The sequence below is a fragment of the Euprymna scolopes genome, chromosome 23, assembly GCF_053919585.1.
Source record: "Euprymna scolopes isolate OS-2025 chromosome 23, ASM5391958v1, whole genome shotgun sequence".
NCBI lineage: Eukaryota > Metazoa > Mollusca > Cephalopoda > Sepiida > Sepiolidae > Euprymna > Euprymna scolopes.
The window spans coordinates 114,522,751-114,543,137 of record NC_136504.1 but is presented as its reverse complement, the minus strand read 5'-3'; the positions used below and the strand labels follow the sequence as shown (position 1 = coordinate 114,543,137).

General features: G+C 34.0%; 1 protein-coding gene across 2 annotated transcripts in view; it reads left to right on the top strand.

Moving 5' to 3' along the window:
• Positions 1–18,415, top strand: part of LOC145246136 (uncharacterized) — a 93,408-nt gene extending 74,993 nt beyond the window's left edge. For both annotated transcript variants that reach the window (XM_080107985.1, XM_080107986.1), the window contains exon 4: positions 1,833–18,415. In XM_080107985.1, the coding sequence (XP_079964111.1) occupies positions 2,325–5,657 (3,333 nt within the window). In that variant the 5' untranslated portion in view covers positions 1,833–2,324 and the 3' untranslated portion in view covers positions 5,658–18,415. The remainder of the gene's footprint in view (positions 1–1,832) is intronic.
• The last annotated feature ends 1,972 nt before the right edge of the window (positions 18,416–20,387 follow it).

Below are 20,387 nucleotides of genomic sequence, written 5' to 3'. Positions count from 1 at the left end.
TCTTCAAGTCATTTAATATCAAATCTTTAACTATATCTCAATATCTACCAATGGAACACAACTGGAATACTAAAATGTTTCGGTTTTGATTTTAGCTGATAGCAGCAGAGTCGGTTATTTTTTTTTTTTTTAACTTTTGAAATCAGTACTTTTTATTAAGTACATTATAATATTCAATAGAGAATTGGCTTAAATCCGTTGCCAAGGCTGCTGGAAAAATGGTGGCATCGTTCTACCACTCCAGTAGATATCTCACTGCTGATGCAATTCTCTACCTGTATAAGAGCCAGGTACATCCAATGATGGAGTACTGTTGCCGCATCTGGGCAGGAGCTGCTAGAAGTGGCTTATCTTATCTTGACAGTTCAAAATAGATTTTGTAGTCTAGTGGGGGATGCTGTTTTCTCTTCCCTGCAATCTCTTTCCCACAGTAAAGACATTGCGAGTCTGTCTCTGCTTTAGCGTTATTTTCATGGTAAATGTTCGTGTGAGCTCCAATCTATGGTTCCCCCCTCACCAATCTTTCACAAAAAATACTAGTCTATCTGAAACCACTATCAATAATTTCCCCCACTCTTTATCTGTGCCTAAACCTAAATGTAGATTCCATGAACAAAGTTTCTTTCTTAGAACTGCACGCCTGTGGAACTCTGTTCTGTTTACCTGCTTTCCAGCTGACTATAATTTGGTCATCTTCAAAGACAATGTAAACAAGTTCTTGATGAGCTGTTCCCCCCTAAGTAATCCAATTTACCAAATTTCCACTACTAACGATTAGTACGATATGTTTCCTTTGACAACTGTACACTCATTAATCCTTATCCTCGAGTGGCCTCTGGGCCTTGATAAGTGGGGATGCATTTGTAAAAAAAAAAAAAAATAATAATAGTAGTAGTAGTAAATATGATCTCTGCATGAATTAAAATATATTTAAGCATATTTTATGTCCTGGCAGGGCCGGGTGCCCGCCGCTAGTTTCAAATAAATTTTGATGGTTATAATTTGATGACTAATTGTGCAACCAAATTTGGTATAATTTGTTTTGCAAAGATCTGTGTGTTCATGTTAAAAGTTTGGGTGCTTGTCCCGAACGCCCCATTAAGAAAAAAAATTAACTCTTTACCGCCAGAATTTTTTCACGCAATAAATAAATTTCATTTATCATGAAACGTACACGTGACGGAAGTTAGCGTGCAACTGACGTACGAACATAAACAAACCCTTTATTCACTTGTCGTACCATGCATAGACCTGTACTTTGAAGATTAGTTGGGCTGACAAGCTATGAGAGTAAGAAATGTTGCTTTTTTCTTTTTTTAAGCGTCTTGAAAGTTTGTATGGTGTACATCAAAAAATAAAAATGTCATATTCCAAAAATCACAGAAATTGATCAAGTAGTGTTATTTTTAAATAAGAAAATCAAATTTTATGAGGAACCTAAGAGCGATTTTCTTATCTGCTATTTTGAAAACAATTTAAAAAAAAAAAAGCACTAAAGGAGATAGTTCAACAATAATTCAAATTTATGAGATTTATTGTAATGCTTGCAAATTCTTATTAATCGCTTAAAAATATTTTTTAATAAAAATAAAATTTTCATTTTTTGAATATGTTTTCGTTTCATCACAGGTACATACATCGTACAGATTTTTCTTGCTTTTTTAATATGGGGGCAATTATGGACAAGACCTCAAAAACCAAATTTTGGTTTGGAATTTCAAACATTCAAATGGTAATTTTATGTTGAAAATGTCCAAATCTTTTTTTGTGTTTATATATGTTGACAAAGCTTCAATCTAACTTTTTTTCTTTTTTTTTTATTTTATTTACAGATCCCTGCTGTGTTGCGTTTAGATCCTACCTCATGCTTCCTTCCACCGTGTTTCTGAAAGGAAGCTTCATCCGACAAACCATTCGCCATTTGGATTGTTGACGATATACGTATTCGCATGTACTTGAACGACAATGGTTCAGGCGCCTCTTTCAGGATTTATTACCATTTAGTAAAAGCCAACAGTATTGAAAGCCCCCACCACTTGTGCTGCTGCAATTCCTTGTCCCCCATGCCAATATTGTCACTGCTGTCCATTCCTGCCTAAAAAAAAAAATCATCCGTAACTGGGAAGTTGCTTTTCTAAATCAGTCATCGTGAACATTGGTTTTTATTTTTTCCCCCCGTCTTTCATCTCATCTCCGACATTTTTAAACACCCTCTTCAGTTTTAACAAAAAAAAATTTCTTTCTCTTTTTTTTTTTTTTTTTTTTTTTTTTTAACTTATTCGTTCTGTCCTCCATTGCTGGTGTTCTGAAATTTTTTACCCATAATGGCCAATCCCCGTCCCACTGAGGAGGACAAACAGCGCGATCTGATGAAAGACGCAGACAGCGAAGCCGGTTGTAGCAAATCACTACTCCCTTTAGGCAGAAATGCAAGCAGCAGTGGTCACTCTTCACAATTACGGCTGAGCGACTCTCTGTCCGTAGTCGCTAGTCCAGAACCATCAGTATCCTCACATCACTCTAGCTCCCCTGGGATTGTACTACATCGTGACCAGCCTACCCCTTATTTGTACGATTGCTTCGCTGGACCTGTAGTGAGGCCAGGTTTCAGCCAACACATTCTCGATATCAACAACCATCACGCCGCTGCCACCGCCTCAAGCAGCAAGGACAATCATAGAAAAGATATCAGCCTGGTAAAAACTCATGCACACACATTCTACGATAAATTTGATGGTATTGATCACTCAAAGCGGAAATCTTCCATTATATCATCGTTGCATTTAGACCCATGTGAGTCTCCTCCATCAGCACACGCAGGGACCAGTAAAAACTGCCACAGCGACTACGCTAATGAAACTCTTGCCACCATGGGAAATAGAAGGCGGATGACAGAAAGCAGTGATAACTGTCACCGACAAGGTCTTGCAGATATTCCGTTCAAAAAACGGTTATCTAACCGACCCATCGATGTGGGTATCGTCCAGAATCCCGTCGATGTTGGTGTTCTTACGCAGGGCGAGGATAATTTAATTAACATTGGAATCATGGAAAATCCCGTAAATATAGGAATTTTGAAAAATCCTAACAGTGCAGAGAACCTCGACGGCTTTGGTGGCTTCGATCCGATTGACAAAGTGTGTATCGATGAAAACGGCAGTAGCCAGTCTGTAAATGAAGAACACGTCCCTAAGTGGGCTGTACCCCGCAGCCCCTCCTGCTATAAGCCTGTGAAAATGAAGCCTTCCGTCATGGGTGTCGGTGGAGTGAACACTGTCGCGAAACACATGCATGATTTTGGAAATGCCAGTTCCTGCAAAAGCAGCAGCAGCAGTGGTGGCAGTAGCAGCAGCAGTGTTATAGAAAATCTAAATGTTGGCGCCAAACATATCGGTATCCCTTGCAACTGGCAGATGTCCTCTGACAAGCATGACAGACCTGGTTGCAGTCGGTACCTCGACAGACCGGAAGACTGTGGCACGCCAGAGATTCTTGGAAGTTCCAACTTGAGGAAGCTCGGTCCCCCTGAGCAGGCAGGTTTGGGTTTAATGGTAAAAGGGGATGGTGCAGAGGGCATGAAGGTAGTAGAAATTGATGCCGGCCGGCGACACGGCTTTCATCCAGATGAACGGACGTTGGTCAAGCCCAACACTAGCAACAATAGTGCTTACAACAAAGTTTGCCCAAGTCCGATCACCTCAGAAAGCTCATACAACTTCTTCCAGATGGCTATGTATCCGGAGAAAGTCATCAACATCGAAGAATTCATGGGCGTCTCTGATTTCCTTATCACAGGAAGTGACGACGCTAGCAGAAAGAAGAAAATGAGTCACATTATCCCTACCATTCCAACAGACAATAATGCCAGCAGTAGTAGCAGTAGTTATAATAGTTCTATTGATCCAAGTGGCAGTAGTTCAGGTGTTAGTATGCATCTAAGTAGCATGGTTGGTCCAAGTACCAGCGGCCGATTTGCTAGCGTATTAAATCTGAGTTGCTACAATGAAAACCTGGATAATTATTTAAAAACGGGTAATAATGAATGCGTGTCCAGTATGAATGAAGCCAGCATGGCCAGCGGAGCAGCTGGCCGTAGCGTTGATAATGTGGTAAATCTTAGCCAACACGTGGCTTGTCCAAGTGGTAGCAGCGTAGCCAAAGTGGTTGTAACGTCAGCCGTGGTTGACCGGCCCAGCGGAAGTAGTAGCAGTAGTAGCCTAGTGAACACGAATGGTATCGTTACTGCTGCTGCAGCCGCTGGTATCCACCATGCAGTTGGAAGCAACCACAAAGCCATCGTGGTGAATGTCCCCAGCCTTAGCGCCGAGAACGGCATCCGGAGTTTGGAAAACGGCGGCCAGAAAATGCACAGCGACCAGTTTCCGAATCAAGCTGAAAACGATCTGGAGATGGAATTTTACGAGTCTGTTATCGAACTCGAGAATGAGTATAACGGAAGTAACGTACGTGAAGGTAGGGAGACCAATTTAAATTCGTCTTCACCTATGTCTCATGGTAACATGGAGCCATCAGCGGGAGCAGCAACTATAGCCAATGGGGGTAGTCCTCTGGGTGGTTCGCCGATGGCAGAGGAAAACAACGACATTGATCGAGCTGCTTCTCCTACTGCTTCCGATATCCTTAAATGTACCATCTGCACAAAGACGTTCAAATACGAAAGTAACCTCCAATCACATCTGAGTGCGCACAAGCGTCGGAAGTGTTACAAATGCCAGCACTGTACGAAGACGTTCACGTTTGAGTCGGACTATAACCAACACATTTTGACGCTCCACAGTGGCTTGACGTTCTTCAGCTGTGACTATTGTCAGGAACAGTTCTTCCAGCTGTCTGAATTGGAGTCGCATCGGGTCACGCATGACGGCAAGAGGCCCTACCAGTGTCGGTACTGTGAAAAGAACTACACCCGCAAGGGTGACCTGAAAAAGCACTACAGGGTGCACTCTGGCGAAAAGCCTTATCAGTGTGAGATATGCGGCAAGTCCTTTGGTGCCAGCTCTGACCAACTCTCAAAGCATCTCCGCATCCATCTTGGCGAGAAGCCGTTTCCATGCAACTACTGCAACAAGACTTTCACGCGCAAGGCAAATGCAGATAAGCACATGCTCTTCCATGTTGGTGAGAAGCGGTTCAAATGCACACTGTGCACCAAGGCGTTCATGCAAAAGTGCGACCTGATCCGACACATGAGAACGCATACTGGAGAAAAGCCCCATACGTGCGAATACTGTGGCAAGGCATTCAGCGACCAGTCGGCCTTCTCTAAGCACCGACGCATCCACACAGGGGAGGGCATCCTCAAGTGCTCCCACTGCGAGAAGACATTCACGAATCCATATAACCGCACACGCCACATGCGTTTGCACACCCGCGAGCGCGTCTTCCCGTGCGACCTATGTGACAAGAACTTCACATGCAACTACAGCGTCAAAATGCATCGCAGGATACACACGGGCGAGAAGCCCCATAAGTGCGACTATTGCTTCAAGACGTTCATCAGCAGCAGCAACCTCAACAATCACCTCAAAACGCATCACCCTGTTAAGGCGGTCAAATATGAGTGCTGCGGCACCATGTATGCAGATCCGGCGGCGTTGGATGAGCATTTTAAGTCACATGGTGCCAAACAGTCTTGATTGCTATCTTTTCTTTAACTGCCCTTTTTTTTTTTCTCCTTTCTCTTTTCCCCCTCCTTTCCTTTCTCCTCCTTCTCCCTCTTCTACAGATTCTTTCATCTTGTACAACGGGGGGGGGGGGGGGAAGGAAATGTCTTTTCCCTTCTACATTTCTTTTCAGCATGGTTGTCATGGTAAATCTATATACAGTGAGCGTGAGAGGAAAGCAGTATTTGGGTACTTTCAACACACATACACATGCACACATACATACACATACATATATATATATATATATATATATATATATATATAGTGAGAATAGCTGGCTTTTCCAGCTCTCTATTACTTCATAAATTTCGCTACTTGAAACAAGAATCTTAAAACATTTTATTCATAAGTTTGCTATAAACACGAGGCAAAAAAAAAACGTTACCATTTATTCATAAAAATCGATAAATTTTAGCAATTTGAGAATTTTTATACAAATTTATTAATTTACCCATTTTTTTTTTCTTACTAAATCACTTTAATTACAGTTTATATCAACAAAATATTTGCATATATATAATATATATATATATATATATATATATATATATATATATATATATATATATGTGGACTCTCCCATCGATTTTGACGTATTAGCTTCCACCACAACTACTAACTAAATTGCTCGGAAATCCACACAGATTATTTGTTTTATAGTGATCAAGGCTTTGTGTAGAACAAGCTATGTTTTGGTATTACTGCTAACCTTTGCTGGTGCAGATAACTGCCACAGGACAGACCATACAGTAGACCACAGGTTTTTACATCAGTATCCTTCTGGATGCATGTCTAAACGAAGACTCGGGGTGCATCTCTCCCATTGAATTAATACACCCCCAGATACCAACCTGGAAATTTCCAGGTTGGTATCTGGGGGTGTATTAATTAAAAAATATATATGGCAATTAAACTACACAGAATATTCTGCGTTTCATCCACGCTAGGATTCGTCAGGCTTATGCGAAGAGTTGTGGTTGTCTAGACGCACATTCTATTGAGTTTTTAGCTCTACCTATGTATTGAGCACTGTTGAAGTAAATACTTCAGAGTTTACGCATAAAATTATACTTTCGTATATTTCTGTGATTAAATGAAGTAGTCATGTGTATATATTTCAGGTTGAAAAGATTAAAATTATTGAATTCCAACAAAGGTTGTTGATAGTGTTCAATCAGAGAGCAATCAAATTAAATGGAAACTACATAAAGCAAGATGTGACTATATTTACATAAAGAAAATAAATTATATATATATATATATATATAATGCCAATAAAAATACAAGTGAATAATACTAAACGTTAACTTGTTTTGAACTGTTTAAAAACATAGTTATACAAATTAGACAACAAAATGGATGGATTTAGGATTTTCAATCAGTATGTTGTGTTATTGATTTAAGCAACCGTGAACCATTTTAATAAAATAAGTTGAATAAAAAAATACTTTTTACTTTTCTTTTTTTTTTTTTTTTTTTCTTTTTTTTCATCTAGATATATTTGTTGGTTGGAAAGAAATCTGATAGTGTCCAATTATTATAGAAGAGTAATATTTACAAACACTTTACGAGACAAAAACAAAAGACCTGATCGGCTCTCATTTTGTTTTTGATTTTTTTCACCAAGCTTTCGTTTATTTATGAAACCATTTGTACTACATCTTTGTGCACTCATGCGTACATTTTTGAGGGAAGTTTTTGGATCTTGCAAAATGGCAAGATGCATTTTAATTAACATTAATAAAATGTTTTGTTTTGTTTTTTAAATAGGATAAAACGATGGATTTTGTCGTAATGATATTCATGCTCTAAATCGTATTTAAGGATATATTTTGTGGAATATCACAAAAATAAAAATAAAAAACACAAAACTGGAATGCAACTTCAGTATTCAATATTTAGTTTTCTTGCAGATAATGGACCAGAGAGGGCAGAGAATTTAGAGAATTTTCAAAAATTTTCTATCTATTTGTTTAACTACATTGAGCTTCATAAATTCAAGGATTCGTATAAATAAAAGGATAAATATAATTGAATAAGCATAGATTAGTTAAAATGTATTCAACTAAAAACCAATATTTTTACAAAAGTGTTCAATACATATAGCTTTTACAAGTGAAATTATATACATATTAGAGAAGGCCTTAAGTGTCAGGGCTTCAATATTACGTAGATTATTGCGCCTCTGACAAGATGGTTAACATCGAAATGTAGATTAATCAATAATTTTTGGAAATGGCTTGAGGATGAGTGACATGGGCTATATTTAGTTTTATGCAAAGAGGTAATGGAACCTTGTGAAATTTCAGATATGTCCAATTTTTTATAATATAACGAGGTATTAGACATAAATAAATATTCCCCAAATTTCAGTTTCCTTAGAGTATTTTTAAGGGTTTTGTAGATATTTAAATATGAGTACAATTTGAAGATTCAAATATTTCAGATTTGCATTTAAATCCTCTTCATAATAACGGTACTGACAATTTCACTGAAGACTACATAAATTTTAGACATTTTCTAGAATCAAAATCATGTAATGGATTTTGGATAACAATTAGAACAAGGATTCTAGACAAAAAGTTTAGGAGCATTAGATGTTAATTTTACTCTTCATAAACCAATATAAAAGTGATGCAGAACTGTTCTGTGGGGGGGTGATATCTATCTATCTATCTATCTATATATATATATATATATATATATATATATATATAATGTAATAGAGATTTAGAAGGCTGTCACAATGCGAGGCATGAGATATAGTCGTTGTTGGTAAGAGAAGACGAGAACAAGTGGCGATTTACAAATCAACAAGTACATACATATATTTTATATATACATATATTTATTCAGTTGTATTGGGTAAAATTTCTTGTTATGTCTGCGACATATTCCATTATTAATTTCAGAAAATTTCCCTTTTCAAATGGTTGGCGTAACGGGTCGATTCAAAGCGTGCTAGATGATGGAGCGGAAGTTGGGTAGCTATGTGGGGCCTCGGAGCAAATGTGAATAGGGGATTTATGTATGGTATGATTAGGTAATTAACAGGTTTATAATTATATATATATATATATATATATATATATATATATATATATATATATATTACTAGAAGATGTGCCCGGTATTGGCCAGTATTAAACTTAAGGTTAAATTATTTTTTTTTAAATTTAGTTTTAAAAAAAAAAAAAAAAAAAAAAACAACAGACAGAAAATGACCTGTGCATGCGAGTATTACCTTTTCTTCTAAATAGTTCACTTCTTGTAAGTAAAATAAAAAGTAAGAATACTGGAGTTGAGATCAAAACCAAAGCAGTGAATCAAGTACTCTAACCATTTGACCAGCTTGACATGATCTTTAAAGTGTTTTTAAACCTACCTTTTATTCACATAATGTGAACGATTTGTGCATGCGCAGTTGTGAAACAGTTGACAAACAGATAAAAAAAAAAAAAAAAAAAAAATCCCCCCCCCCCCCATTTACCAATTTTTCTATTTTGACCTCTTAGCAGCCCTTTTTTTTTTCTGGATGAAAATTGATTAAAAAGCTTTTTCACATGTCTGAATACTCTATATACTAAATTTCAAGTTTGTAGATCAAAAATTTGTTGAGTATATAGGTTGAGAAGTGTCCTCACGCACACACATTCTCACTTTTATAGATGTATACATTATCTATTTTAAGCCCCCCCCCTCCTTGGGTAGAGCACTATCGTAAAATGATTTCACTTGTTGCTTAATTAGCGTTATGCGAGGCTCTGTTTATAAATAAACAGGCCATTGTAGCACTGTAAAAGCGGTAAGTGGCTATGTGAATGGGTATTTGATGAGGCCGTTCACAGGCACCGATCCCATGGGCCAGAGGTTAGAACTGCCGACTATCAACTAGATGATTGGAGGTTCAATCCCTGGCTAGAGATGGGTGCAAATCTAGCTGCATTGATGAGCTGTGCTACAGCGAAGCAGTACTGTATGTGAATGACATATATATATATAAAATTGCTAAGTACAATTTCTCAGCATTTACAAGCTAACAATTTTGATGGAGAAAATCTCGTAGCTCACCATGAAATTGACATCATCACGCAATACAAACATGTTTTCGGCCGTGAAATGATTGTTAAAATGGTTGGGTTGTTTGTTCTAAAGTAAAAGTTTTGAATCTCCAAAAAACCTTCCTGGAATTGACCATCTTGGAAATATACCCATGTGCAGCACAAAAAACTAATAACAGGAATTCCTGTCGTAACTCCTTGTGAGATTAAAGATTAGTTGAACCCGTGATTACTAATAGAATTGTCCGTAACGAGCTTTCTCTACGTAGGATGTGGTGAAGTTATGTTAGTCTACTTTTAAAACTTATACAGAAAATAAATAAAATTTTAGATGAAAGGGGAAACAACTCTTTTTATATTTTTCAATTAAAAAAAAAGATGTTATTCCACTTGCTATTTTTTTTTATCGTAATTGAAAACTGTTTGCATATAAAATAACTCTTTTGAACCCTTTACCGCCAGAATTTTTTTTTTTTTTTTTAATGCAAGAAATAAAATTTTTTAATCATGATTTATGTTCTTAACTCAAGTGAAAGGTGATAAAGGATAAAAAGTCACCAAAACGTTGAACCATATATCGACCTGTATTTTGAAAACCAGTTGGGCTGACAAGCCATAAGAGTAAGAAATATTTCCTATACAGGTGTTTTTTGAAAGGTAAAGAGTTAATCTTCAGCCTATGGTCTGCTGGGACAAAAAACTAAATAATTTGGCACTTTCTATTAGTCTTGTTTAATTATTATGGTGTCTGGTTTCCTTGCTTGGTTGACTTTATATGTTTGTATCTCTAGATAGCCGCCATACGTGCTGTTACAATAAGATTAATCACTAAACACCATCTTTGCTGATCGAATGATCACATTCTTTTTTAAATAGGTGAAAGGTGATAACGTACAACCCAACATAAAGTACATTAGCATGTAATTTTTATATAAACTAGCGAGACCTGTGGGAATTCCACGGAAGCAGCTTTCATATGTAATATATTGCTGCTGGACATTTTGTGGACGTTCAGCATGAATTGGAAACTTCATGATATTATTGTAGTCCTTTTGTTAAAACTGTAAAAGTATTTATCTAAGTACTTTGGTTAATGTTGTGTCATAATATATCTGGTCATTACGGTTTATCTCCAATATCCTTATAGGAGTCTGTGACATATTTCCATTGTATGGACGCCTGATACAAATGGAAAACCCTACAATATCATTATACAATCTTTAGACAGAACAGATACTACCCTTGGACCATAGTTAGAAGATCAGGAAGGTACATTTTAGTTTCACATGACCCAAAAGCAATATTATTGAAAAAAAAAATTTTTTTTTTTTACATTGGGTCTTCGTCTATGGACGCCTGGCACAAATGGAAATTTTTTTCTTTCTTTTCTTCATTTCTTTTTTCTTTCTTTTCTTTTTTTTTTTCATTGTGTCTTCGGTGATCAGGAAATCCTATTTATTAAACAGGATAGAAGGTGATAACATACCACGAACATTAAATTAGCGTATCTATATATGAATTAAAAGGTTAATGCACTATAATGAAATGCATTATTATAGTGTCAATGGCAGTGTATTATCAAATAAAACTATTTCTGCTGCAAATTTAACTTCCTTTGATAAGTCATGAGATGTCTGCGTTAGTTGGGTTATGTCTTTGGCCAACAACCAATAAAGTTCATCTACAAAGCAACTTATCTATATATCAATACCATAGTACCTTTAATGTACATATGTGCGTCATGGTTTCCAGATTATGAATTATTCGAGAAATTATTAAAAAAGGAGGATAAAAATTGATAACATATTACGAACATAACATTAGTATATCGATACGCTAATTTCATGTTTGTAGTGTTATTACCTTCTGTTCTCCTTTTTGATAAATAGGATCTCCCGATCACCAAAGACATGAAATAAAAAATATTTAAAAAAAAAAAAAAAAAAAAAAATGTCACTTTTAGGCCATACGTGAAACTAAAATATACCTTGGTCTTCTGACTAGGATCCAAGGGTAGTATCTGTTCTGTCTAAAGATGGTATAATGATAACGTAAGGTTTCCATTCACGCCAGGCATCCATACAATGGAAATATGTCACAGACTCCTATAAGAATATTGGAGATAAACCGTAATAACCAGATATATTCTGACACTACATAAACCAGATTACTTCGATAAATAATTTTACAGTTTTAACAAAAGGTCTACAATAATACTTTGGGGGGGGGCTCTATTAAAGCTGACCACCCACAAAATGCCCAGCAGTAATATATTTCATATGAAAGATACAGCTGTAGAATTTCCACAATTCCTGCTAATGTGCGTACACGTTTCAGTAACATTTTCTTTAGAAATTTCACGTCATCAAGCCAGATTCTTACAATGTAAAAATCTGGCTTGATGACGTGAAATTTCTTTTAAAAAAAAAAAAATTGTTACTGAAACATGTATGCACATATGTAGCTAATAATGTTTGTATAAATAAATAAAGATACTATTGTAATGCCCTGCTTGTCATTGAACACCTTTTGATAAACGCAGGAATTACAGTGGATTTACATCTATGAAACTACAGCAATACAATCATTATGTATATAGAAAAATGGTTTGTGTGTATGCAAATCGCTCCAGTCAAAGCATTAAGCCACTTGATGTAAGAAATTAGGGAAAAAAAATATATATACTACTTTAAGGTAAAAATCTAGCCAACGATAAGTGTTAGATGGATATTCTCTTACTTGGAAAACAGCAATTTTCTCCCTTTGTCAGAAACATCATTTATATAGAATGTGAGGATTAAATTATTGCAGGTATGTTAGTGGTTTGGTAGTCAACGAAAAAAAAGCCTGACTATTGACCATTTAAAATTGATTTGCAAACCGACCTTGGTTGGAACAGTAAATAGTTAGAGATCGCTCAATTGTTGGTTTCAAATCGTCAGGCATGGTCGGACTTTTATGAGGGATCCGATGGCGAGGACGGTTAGAGCCAACTCCACCCATTCCAGGTGAATGCGGTTTCAACTAAGCTACCAACATGGTTCCCCAGTAACATTTGAAAATTGGCGAGTCTGAAACCAATCAAATCATGAATGTCATTTCAACGCAGCTTTTAAAATCTTATAAGATATGGTTAATATTTGATGCTTGCTGTTCTAAATAAACAAATGAAACCAGAAAAACTGGAATTATATTTAGCTGGAGTATAGGGAAATCTAGTTATCCACAGGCACATGTTTTGTTTATCTCCGTGAAGAAATAAACAGGTAAGCTAAATGAAGTCTCTTAGAATGAAACACAAAAGTTTTTGTGCTGCCATAAGCATGTTTTATAAGACTACAGTGCTCTATTCACGTATTGAACATTAGGTAAATACTGTAATATAATATATATTATATTTGTTTATATGTAATTTAACTACTTGTGGCAGTGGTTACGTATGAATAAATAACCACGTTCTCATTTAGATAGCTCAATAGTGCAATACCAGAGCAATATAATCACGTTGACACACCGGTTCCCGCTGGATCACCGAAGTTAAGCAACGTTGAACCTGGTCAGTACTAAATGGGTGACCATTTGGGACTTCTAGGTGCTGTATGTGCTCTCCGCTTATCTCGGCATTGTTTTCAGTCGTCTTGGACTTTTCCTTGCTACTGGACTCGAACAGTGCCGATTCAGGAGAGGTGTGGTTGGAGAATGCGTGACACTTGCCTCATAATTACACGCGCAGCTGCCTCTACAAGGAGTATCCTTTGTCTTTCAAGACTGAATGGAGGCATCGGACTGGAGCAATAAATAATTTTTTCTTTAAAAATAACATGCTAATAATAAGATAATGACTACCCTTATTAACGTGATATCTTGAAAGTATAATAAATATATATATATATATATATATATATATATATACACTTTCAAGATATCACGTTAATAATCTTTCCTATTTTTCTTTTTGGCGCAACTTTGTGATCAATAAAAAGAAAACTTACTAAAAATGAGTAAATGCTTGTGTAATCTACCCCTGTTAATGCGGTGTTTTGAAAAAAAATTAGTGCACTATTGAGCTATCTAAATGAAAACTTTATTTATATGTAATTACTGCACCAAGTAGTTAAATTACATATCTATCTATCTATATATATATATATATAACTACTTAATTTACTCACATAAAATTAACATACGAAAGTATAAATTTATGCGTAAACTTTAAGTATTTACTTCAAAAGTGCTCAATACATAGGTAGAGCTAGTTAGTAAGTTATAAAATATATATGGCGATTAAGCTACACTGAATATTCCGCGTAAGCTTGAAGAGTCCGAGAGTGGATGAAACACGGAATATTCAGTGTAGCTTAATCGCCATATATATTTTATAACTTACTATATATATATATATTTTTAAATAAAATGGGTTAAGAAATTCCAACGAAAGAAAGATGTATATTTAAATAAGGGAGTAGTCACAATGTGTATTTGTTAACATTATTTTATTATTCCATGTCTTGGTTTTCATTGAGAATTATGTTTGGATCATTGTAATAATGTTTTTAAGTCATTGAAATCGTTTTTTGAACCACTTCAAGCTATGAACGAATTAAGTAATATAAACGTGTCAGCAAGTTGAAATGAACATTTTACATTTCAACATTAGAAAAAAAAAAAAAACTATTGTTTTTTTGTCTAATATGCTGATGAAGCCCAAGTTTGTGCAAATTATAATTTGATGAAAAGTATTATTTTTACATGCCAATACTGAGGGCTGAAACAATTGTATGCAACTTTGTGGCCAATAAAAGAAAAACTTTACAAAAATGAGTAAATACTTGCGTATCTATCTCTATAAATATGATATCTTTAAAGAAAATACTCATAGCTCTAGTATAGCACTATTGAGCTATCTAAATGAGAACGTGAGTATTCATTCATTTCTAATCACTGCCCCAAGTAGTTAAATTACATAGAAACATCTATATATATATAGAGAGAGAGAGAGATAGATAGATTCTATATATTTTTTGAGAGAATTAATGATGGAATGATTTTAAATCTTTGTTTTTTAATTCCAGTACAATTACTAATATCTTTTCTAAATTTCTGATTCTGATTGTTTTTAAATTTCTAAATAAACTTTAATCCTCCACATTGGTGATGAATATTTAGATATCTTTATGATCAATGGATTTTAATTTTACTGGTCGTTTGAAATCGAATATATTTCTCATTTGAACAAAAACTGAAAAGAGGGGGGGGGGTCCTCATGTAACCAAGTTTTGAATAATAAAAAAAAATGAAACCATCATTAAATGCTAAAACGTTGTTAATGATTTCACATTTCCCCCACCCCACCCTCGATTCCGATACAATTTCCAATTTCGATTCTTTTTAAATGTCTTGATATATGTGACAAATAAAATTGACTGAAAACGTAACCTCTGCCTTTTGTGTAAGTAAAAACTCAACTGCAAACAATAAATCTACGTCATTTAGGCACGATTATAATCAATAGATTTTAGTTGTAAAATCAATAGTTAGCAATTCATCATTTGAAAAATTAAGTTAAAAAATTTTTTTTAATTATTTTGGAAATCAGAAAGTAAGTTGAATTTTTTTCTACTTTTGATTCTGATACTTAAAAAAAATTATGATATTCCTGATTTTGATTCAAATTAATCGTATCTGTGTGTGCGTATGTATGTATATATATATATATATATAGGTTAAAAAAATAAGGAATAAATTTGCATAGGAATTGTATTGCATTATTAACTCAATAAGGATTAAAGAAAGGGTAAACCTCTTTAGACCATGGCATTTTGAAGCCAAATGCTTGTCATCAGACGAGGAGAAAAAGCTGGAATTATACATAAAAAATATGGGTAAAAAGACAATACCAGTTTCAAATACAATTAGATTAGAAATGAAAAAAATGTGACGGAGATGAAGAAAAGAATGAAGGGTTAGGGAAAATGTAAAAGGAAAGCAAGAAAAATTATAAGTAAACTATATATATATATATATATATATATATCTTCTTGCTCGTCCGTCGAAATCGACGATGACCAAGGTATCAATCAATTTGGCGTCAGGGGTTTGTGGGTCCTGAGATGGCTGATGAGGCCAATCCGTGCTCGGCAGACTCTTCCACACTCTGGATATGTGAAGGCGGTATCGGCAGGCTGTGAACCGGCAGCTCTCTCCTTCCTCCTCTTGCGCTTCTGCTGGTCGTGTGTCATGCGTTGATATATATATATATATATATATATATATACACACACACACACACGTGTGCTGATTGACTCTCCTGTGGATTTCACTGTATGAGATCCACCACAACTAAGTTGTTCAGAAACCCGCACAGATGATTTGTTTATAGTAGTGAAGGCTTTGTGCAGAACCAAGCACTGCTAACTTCAGTCAGTGCAATGGTTGCCACATGACAGCAGACAAAGTAGACCTCAGGTTTTTACATCAAAGTGTTCCTCCTTTTAGATATATGTCTTAACGAAGACTGAGGGGGCATCTCTCCCAGTGGATTATATATATATATTCTCTTTGTCACTGTACTCAAGCAGTGCCAATTCAGGAGAGTAGTGGTTGGAGATTGCGCAACCCTTGCCTCACAATTTCACGCACAGCTACTACCCTTGCAGGGGAATATCCATTTTTTTTTTTTTTTTGAGACTGAACGAAGGCTTCCATTTCCACACACACACACACACACATATATATATGAGTATAAAGAATAATAAAAAAAGATAATATAAAAGTATCTACTAATGCATTTAGATTTATTCGTTTATTCAATATGGATGTTACATCAATTAGGGGTGTAAGGTAGGTAAACTCTTTATGCCTAGGTATTACGAAGCCTAATGCTTCTCATCAGAAGAGAAGATGCTAGGGAACATATTAGAGATGCGATGTCTAACGATAACTACATTAGGAGCGAAATAATTGGGTGTGACAGGAAGAGGCTTATACATAATACGGGTAAGATATATTATGTCTATATAAGCTCGAAAGCAATTGTGTTTTATTTTTTTATTACCGTTTTATCTGTTTGATTACATATGTTTCAAATGTTGGACTATGCTTACGATCAAACAGCCTCCTTAGACCTTACAGAAGTGGTTGTTAGTATTAGGAAGAAGTGTTTTAGAAGAAATACGAAAGGAAAAAAAGGGGGGTGAGGTAGGAGATAATAAGGGGGGAAGGAGACGGGTATTGACAATATTTCAGTTTGCACACGTTTTTCCTAAACAAATTCGGTTTTATAAATGGATAATACGGGGGGGGGGGGGATACATTTAGGAAAGTTCACTCCAAACGCTGATTTTTGTCTCTTCACTGAAATGTCTTTTTTGTGGGATACAATATTTTTTGAGTAAGGCCGACAAGTGAATCAGAGATTAAGAAACATTTTTCGAACTCGACAGGATATAAGAAAGCAAGATTTCATTTTCTTGAATTTTTTTTATCACAAAGTCCACCATAGGAGCCTTTTTTTGTGTGTGTGTTTGGAGGTCGTTCACTAGGTAAACGTTTACTACTTAAGATGAAAGCATTTACATGTAGTGTGACATTACTGCAGTAATTATAAACCTGTTCTATTTGACAATTAAAATAGAACAAGAGTATGAATATACTATTTTATTGAATTTTTTTTTTTTTTTTTTTTTTTTTCTTTTTTTTAATCTCAAATTTTGGTGTAAATAAATTTCAAAGTTTACGAAATATAACATTTTGCAAAGTTACCAAGTACTCCTTTCGCTCTTCTCACTCTTAAAGGAAATAAAGTTTTCCCTTTGTTTTTGTTTTTTTTAATTTTATTTAGATTCTCCCCCCCCCTCTCTCTCTTATCTTTCATCTTTTTTCTTTCTTCTCTTTGCCTACCATCTTCCCTGTCTTTCTATTCTCTTTATAAATTGTGTGTGACCAAAACAGGAACTTGATAACTTTCCCCATCAAATATATATATATATATATATATATATATATATATATATATATATATATGATTATAAAATAAAATTAAAGAAACATTAATATTAATAACTAAAAGAATTTAAAAAAACAAAACAAAAAAAAAACAAGGACCATGGAGAGTTGACTGATATTATTTTAAGAGGAAAAGGAAATTCTTTTAATTTTTTTAATACATCCTTAAAGACTTTTAGTACTTATTTCTGAAAACTCTGAAAAAAAAAATATATATATATATCACAAAATTTAAAAAAAAAAAAAAAATGTTTAATGTAACCAGAAAAAAATTTTTAAGAATTATTAAAAAAAAAAAAAAAAAAAAAAACACCCAAGAAATGTTTTAAATTAATATCAGCATTTTTTGCTTCGAACAAAACAAGGAACAAAAATGTCTGAAATGTGAAACATTCTCAATTGTGTTTACATACAAAAAAAAATTATATATATATATATATATAAATACGAAAAAAATATAAAATAAAAAAAAAAACAATTTATATTTAAAAAGAGAAAAAAAAAATTGAAAAATTCTACAAAATGGTTGATGCTATGTCATTTTGTTTATATGTCCCAATTTGACGATCCTCTATGCATTGCTAACACTGTATAAATGTTTGTGTGATGAGCAGTTTAACTGTTTGGATTTGAACGTTCTGCAATTATACTTTTTCATCCTTATTCTCAATTCTTTTTCTTCTTGTCTGAATAATGTTCAATCTTATAAATTCTTGTTTTCCTATGCAGCAGAAATGAACACCACTTGCGTGCTCATATCTTTGCCTTATGGCTTAAGTAAAACCAGAAATAACTTTCAGTAAATGTGAAGGTTAGGTGACAATTTTTCAAAAGTATATATATATATATATTTTTTTTTTTTAAAGAGTTATGTTTGAAAGGCTATAGCAATGTGGTTCATGGGAAACACCATAGACACAATTTAGTATCATTCAAACACTACTGTGTTTGAATATATGGTTTCTACTTACTATAAACTGACCGAAACATGCTCATAACTGTGTAGCAACACATTACTGCTTATTTAAAAACAAATAAAAATATATCTTGCTCTACTTCGGTGTTGAGCACTTTTGTATTAACCTCATTATACTTCACTGGTTACCTTACCTTTGAAAAATAACAACCTCAAAATTATATATATATATATATATATATATATATATATATATATATATATTCAAACACTACTGTGTTTGAATATATGGTTAAGTGGCAGTTTTTTCATTTAGAACTGCTTTAAAGCTTCACCGCTCATTTTTTGACCAAATTTCAAACAATTATTACAGTTTATAGATCACCATCTCAGCTATATTGTGAAAAAAAAAAAAAATTTCAATTTTTGTTCAGTAAAACAAAAGTTATGATGAATTTACTAATGTTCAAAATCGTAAAAAAATGTATGGAGGTAAGCGACATTTTTTCTGACTGGTTTCCATAGCAACCACATCGCTTCAGCAACTAGTGTTGCTACTAATTCACCGCTCTCGCGAAAAGAGAAGTAACAAGTGAAACAGAATGAAAGTAGATGAGTGCCGTACATTGTTATTACATATATGTATGTTACGTTTATGGGGGCAAAAAAAAAAATAAGACTGAATTTAAACAAAGAACAAGTGAATTTACTGGAAGTCTGCAAATATGATGGATTACAATAGAAAAATGCGAGCATGAAAAGTAATATGGTTAAGCTTAAACATTATATAATCAATTCTTAATGCTGCAATATTTTAAGTTATAAATTTATATTTTTTACTAGAATATCTTTTTCTTTTTTTTTTTCTATCTTTAAGCTTATCCATATTACTTTTCATGCTCGCGTTTTCTATTGTGATATAAAATCATTATGTCAATATTAGAAGGAATTTCAATAGTTTTCAGTCATATTACATTTATTTGCCAACATTCTGGAAATCGATCTGACAACCAGACTGCGACATTGACTTTTGAAATAAATAAAAAAATAAATAAATAAATAAAAAAAAAAAAAAAGCGTCAGCAAACAGTTGTATATATTTCTTTTTATTTTCTCCCCTGAAGATAAGCTACTACTCTCGAAAATTCGGGACATTAACACCGGCTGTCTTATACAACACATTATGTTGATAACTAAACATAATATGATTGAAAATTATTAAAAATTTCTTCTATTGTCATTATTCTTTTATATGTTAATTCGTGTCCACAGTGTTCCCCACAAATCACATTGTTATAGCCTTCAAAAACAACTCTTTTCAAACTATGCACAATGATTCTAGCAAACAACATCCTTCTCGTATTTTTTTATTTTTTTTTAAGCTTATGATATGGTGAATGTGCTGAAGTTAAAATCAACTTCGTATTATGTATTAAATAAGAAACATTTTTCTTTTTTTTTTTTTTTTTCTTAATTAGTTACTATGTTAGTATTATCGGCTATTTCCAAAATTGTTAACATGTTTCATTAGATAAACTGTAGTTGCTAAAAACTTAAATCCCGAGTTGTATTAATGCATGATAACATTAAATGATACAAATGACCATTTGATACACACATCCAGGGATGAATCTTTTTCCTAAATTTTAAATATTTTTCCAGGATTATGCGGATTTAAAAAAAAAAAAAAAAATTAAAAAAATAACTTTGTAAGAGTTT